This window comes from Varanus komodoensis, unplaced genomic scaffold (genome assembly GCF_004798865.1).
Source record: "Varanus komodoensis strain SLA01 unplaced genomic scaffold, ASM479886v1 scaffold1, whole genome shotgun sequence".
Classification (NCBI taxonomy): domain Eukaryota; kingdom Metazoa; phylum Chordata; class Lepidosauria; order Squamata; family Varanidae; genus Varanus; species Varanus komodoensis.
Window position 1 is genome coordinate 120339668 of NW_025335268.1, and position 5441 is coordinate 120345108.

The 5441-nt window shown below is 47.3% G+C and overlaps 1 protein-coding gene across 1 annotated transcript; it reads right to left on the reverse strand.

Annotated features, from left to right (window-relative positions):
- Positions 1–3569: 3569 nt before the first annotated feature.
- TMEM125 (transmembrane protein 125) lies at positions 3570–4241 on the reverse strand. Its single transcript, XM_044447388.1, has one exon. It carries the CDS (start codon positions 4239–4241, stop codon positions 3570–3572), a length of 672 nt encoding a protein of 223 aa, XP_044303323.1.
- Positions 4242–5441: the final 1200 nt, after the last annotated feature.

Sequence of the window (5441 nt, forward strand, 5' to 3'; positions counted from 1 at the left end):
AACCAGATGGGGATAAGTAAATAGTATTGCCTTGGCAGCCTATGCCTGTTGATACCCCTTGAACTATGGGTGTTGGTGAGGGCCTCACAGTGCAGTTTGAGAAGAAGATGCTTTTCTGTATCATGAACGCAGAGTGTTGTTTCTTTGGGGGCTGCATATCTAGAAGGCAGGAGATAGAAAAATGAAAGATTTTATGCTACTTGTTACAATCCCTTTTCTGCATCTTACTTATGTATATCCTGCCTTTCCTCCATACAGGGTCCTCTAATGGGCTGCCATCCAGGCACCCACAAGCTCCAGACAAACTTAGCTTTAGAGAAGTTGCTCTATTACGTGCCACATAACTGGCAGTGGTATCCAGATTTACAGGGAAAGAGCTTTGGAGTTGCCTGCAGCCAAATCTACAATGTTCTTCTCAGATACTGAGCATGCAGAACCACTTTTAGCCTTAGGACTTAGTTCCATTTCAGAGCTTTCAGGGTCCACATTCCAGTGGTGGGTAGGATCCAGGACTAACTGGGTGAAGATGAAGCCAGCATTCTCTGGATGCTTGCTTCTTGTTGCATGCAATTCTGGCATGAAAAAGAAATGTAACTTTGGCTTCCAATATGGCTCTGAAGCCTTAGCCTTTCAGAGAGAGGAGCATTTGCCTCAAGGCTGAATAGTCCTTCTCCAGGCTTGGGAACATTAATTGGACGGTACTTGCAGTGAGGTGACAAATGGGAGTCATGGAAACAGACAGTTTGTGTTGTGGGGAGCAGTGGCAAACCTGTCGACATGTCCTCTGCTAACTCAGGTGAATGTGGCTGTGGTAGGCCCTGGAGTTGAAGAATAGCTACACTTCTGGCTCAATCTGATGGCCTTCCGGCTTCATCTGAGGGGCAACACAATTATTTGGAGACCCAGCTGTGAAGTCCTGCAACCTCTGAGCAAACTGTGTTCCTATCCTACCCATTGCTTGCAGCTGGTGCAGAAAAAAACCACTTCAGTGGCTTCTGAAGTGGCCTAGGAAACAAAGGGTGCTGGGAAAGGGTGGATGCTGGGCCTAACTACTTACACCACCTCCAAACAGCATTTCAGCTTCCTTCCCTCCCCGTTCAGGCCATTTCATTTAGATGTCCCTAAACAGCTCTCTTGATTAAATGTAGGATGTGAGATGCTGATGGCTGCCAAGATGGCTGCAGTACCTTGCCCTTTGGATGCATGTAAGCCTCCAAGTTCAGAAGTGTCCATGCATCAAGGGAATAGGCAATAGAACTGCAGCCTTAAGGTTATTGGTCTAGGTCTTGAACCAGTTTGGTGAGTAGCTTGCTACACCCCAAACTCCTAGCAGGTGAAGCAACAAGCCATTACAATTCTTCTATTTTATTTCACATTGTTTTTCAGTGCAGACAGTGAATCAAAATAAGATTTAAAAGGGTAGTATGCTGGTCCAATCAGTGTCACTGATCAGAGGAAGGTTTCCTGCTGCCCCTGTACTACAATCAGGAAGGGGGCTCTGGGGATGACGTCTTCCATAAGCAACTCCTACTGGGTTTTCACAGGTCTGCCTTCCCTGTGTCTACTGTGAAAAACATTCACAGATCTTACATTTGGAATGGAAATGAGAAATGTATGGATTTGTGCATAATTTGCATTATTTAATCAGTGGGCAATTCAGAGGTTATTTAAGGAGCAATTCTATGCATGTTTAGAAAAAAAAAACCCTATCCCCAGCTATCATGGCCTGCTGGGGCACGCTGGGAGTTGTGGTTCTTTGTCAAAACATGTATAGGTTTGGACTTTATGGAAATTGAGATCTGCACACTCAGGAATGCACAAATGCAGATTATGTTTGCTGTAAGGACAAAAGGTGAAGATGTAGCCTGAGCCTTACCATTGTATGATAATGAGAGGCCCTTTCATGCCTCTCTTCCTATTGTAAACCTTTCACTAGCTACAGGCCTCCTCTTTTAACTATTTCAGCAGCAGCAAACACAGTCTCCTGTTGTAGTGTAGTGTAGTCTTGTATAGTGTTAAGCCCGAGACAGAAGCAGTTGATTCTGGACTCCATGAAGAAGAGCCTAAACTTCACCTTAAGATACAAATTAGGCCAAGCTAAATCACAGAGGTAGTTATGCTGGGCGGGGCAAATCAGGAGTCACTGCAGTGGTTGGGTTGTGTCCAATATTTGCCCTGTGTAGACTAGACTCATTGAAATGAATGGGACGGAAGTTAGACACAATGCATTGACATAGGTTAAGTAGCACCCATTAATTTTGGTTGCAGAAGGAGCCTCAACATTTGGGGGGCAGTGGGCACATTTTGAGGTTGGACCATGGGGACTTGCACAAGCAGCTGACTGGCCACAAAACAACACGCCAGTCTCCTGTTGTTTAAAAATGCACATTTTTGCAATAACAATATTTTTAAAAGAAGGGGCAGGGAGTGGTGGGCACCCAGGCATAGCAGGCAATAGGTAGACATGGCAAAGCCACTAGGCTCCATGGAAGCAACAAATACACAAACTCACACTGTGTTCAGGTCTTGAGAAACCCTGCCATAATACCCACAGTAACAATGCCTGTAACATAGAGGCCTCCTCAGTAGTACAGTTAAGCAAACTAGATGTTTCTCCCCTTCTGCCTGCGAAGTAGGTCCCCTTGTACCAACTCTGTTTGTCATTAATACATACGTGTGTTTTGATGCTTCTCCTGGTTGCAGGCACCCATGCTTCTGCTGTAAAAGTTGGATAATCTGGATTCTAATTACAAGAAGCTATGAGCTGCCAGATCAGAAAATATTACTGCCCACCCATCCTCTTATCAAATGCCATTGGTGGGTGACAATAGTGTGAGCTTGGACCTTCTAGCCTGGAAGATAAAATACTTCGAAAACACATTCCAGGTAGCTTGGCTTTCCCTATGTACATGGACCAATCAAAACAAATGACGCACATTCTGTGATTCTGACGATCACATCACACAAACAGAGAAACTCAGACACCAGCTTCATTTTTTGCAGAAGCAAGCTTCTATCCCTTTTGACTGGAAAGAGTGATGGTAACAAGTAGGGGCAACACAGTGATATCTCAGCTGTCAAATGTGGGACTGAGCTGGATTTTCAGTGAAACTACTCAGCACCCATCCAAATTCAACATTCCTTCCCAAGCTGCTGCCCTCCAGATATTTTAAGGTACAGTTTGCAGAATTCCTTGATCATTGGCCATGTTGGCTGAGGCTGACAGAAGCTGATATGCAAAACAACTGGAGGGTACCAGGCAGGGAAAGACAACTCCAGTCTTTTAAGGTGCCATTGTTGCCCAGAAACCCTTTCTTTCAAATAATGCCTCTTTTTCTTTCCAACCACACTTTACTCTCCCAGTGCTCAGTAGTGCCACTGTGGTCTCTTCGACCAACAATCCCAGGCTGTCGTTGCGACAGCACCACAGCCGGGCAGCTGAGGTCCGATCGCATTGCTGAGTTTAGCTCAGAGGCCAGTCCACATGAGGTAAAGTGCAAATGCTCATTCAGTGTCCAGGGGACAACCACGTGGTGAAAGGCTGCAGCCACCAGCCATGAGCTTGAGGGTTAAATGAGATTCGCCATGCTGGAGGTAGGAGGGAGCTGCTGGCTGGCTGGGAGGCGTCCCGATATGGTGAAAAGGCTGGTGTTGGGGCCAGCATCATGAGTCTGAGGCGCAGCTGGACAGCAGGAAGTCCACATCAAATACCCAAGCAGGCTGAGCAAGAGGATGGCCCCAGAGGCCGTGAGCACAATGCCGCTGAGGAACATGCTGGCCAGTGGGCGTGGAGTCGTCGGGCTAGTGCTAATGCTGGTGGTGGAGAGTGCCGTGAGGACCGTGCCGCACACCAGCAGCACCAGGGCTGTCAGCAGCAGCACGGCACAGTCCGAGGCCCCGCCGCTCTTCAGCAGCTCCACGTGCTCCCGGCTGCGAATGCAATTCATGTCCTGGATGGCGGAGCTCAGCAGCTGCTTCAGCAGTACCAGCAGTGCCAGCAGGCAGAGTGTGGTGCCCACAGCCAGCCTCCACTCCCCGGAGCGGCTGCTGGTGCTGTAGAGTAGAGCGATGCCCCCAACCCCACAGGCCAGGATCAGGGCCACAGCCACCCCGTAGCAAACCAAGGACTTTCTGGGTTCCTGGAACCACCACAGCTCCACATGTTCCTCCAGGATATTCCTCTGGATCTGGTTGGCATTTGCAGGGGGTCTTGGGACACTCAGCTGTTCTAATTCAGGCATGGTGGACACCGGAGTGGCTTATGTGCAAAGAGGAGAATGAAGATGCTTCAGCTGACAGTTAGGGTCACAGTAAACCTAATGGGTGGGACATTTCCTTCAAGGACGGGATCATCACCCATCAGCTCCCATGAGAGTAGCCAATTCCAGAGTCAGTAAGATTAGTCTGCTCATTGGTTAGTCCACTCTGTTGGAAGCTCTTTGAGCACATGAGAGTTAGAATGTGGACCTTGTGCCAGTATCTTCTAGCTCTCTGAATTCCAAGCTCACCAGATCCCTGACCTTGATCTGTAAAGAAAACAACAACAGGTTATGGGATGCAGATTACTTCTGAGAATAGAAGACAATCCTTTTACCCATCAAAGCTTTTCTCTTGAGGTCAGGTCCCTGTAAGGGAGAACACTACTCCCAGCGTGGTCAGCTAATGTCCATTCAAGTAAAACCTGCTTTTTATGGGCAGGGCTGGGAAAGATAAATCAACATTCTGTGCTGTGGCAAACTTACTTCTGTGCCAAGAAAAGCAGGACTCCACTTTCATCAGAAAACTATAATTAAAAGCATGAATTGTTTTTCAGAAAGATTTGCACGTATTTCCTGTGTTTGAACAATTCTACTTTCGCTAGTAATGGAGATGCCAGCAAATTATGCAGCAAATGCTCATCTCTACCTTCTGCCCCACCCCCTAGCTGGTTTTCAGCTTCACCAAGCATTGTCAACACATTTTCAGGGCAACACTGTCTTTGCTGTGCTTAGAGTTATTTAAAAAAGAAAAACAGAAGCTGGATTCAGGATGTGGAATCCTGCTCTCTGTATTAAATTCTTACTTGACATATGGCAAGCCCCTATCAGGAGAGAACCTCTCCCTACCTAGTTCCCTCCAGCTGTGTGTGAACTACAGCTCCCATTATCTCCAGCCAATGAGATGGGGAGGGCTGTATTAAACGTAGTGTTGCTTATGGGGCCAGAGTCAGAGATGGAGAGAGAGATCATGAGGCAGGAGGGAAGAACTTCAGGCCCAGGGCTCACCTCTAACCCAGATGGCCAGCCCTGCCCCCAGCCACCTATCCTTCGGTGTCTTCCCAGCATTTGTACAGTTTTTCTCCCACTCTGAAAGGTTTAAAGCTTGTACTGGTTACTGGCAGTACAAGCTTTAAGCTAAAACATGCAGATAATTTTGGTTCCATTCCTTTTATTTTCAGTGAC

Coding starts and splice junctions, on each gene's coding strand:
- TMEM125 (XM_044447388.1), bottom strand. CDS start 4,241: ATGCCTGAATTAGAACAGCTGAGTGTCCCAAGACCCCCTGCAAATGCC.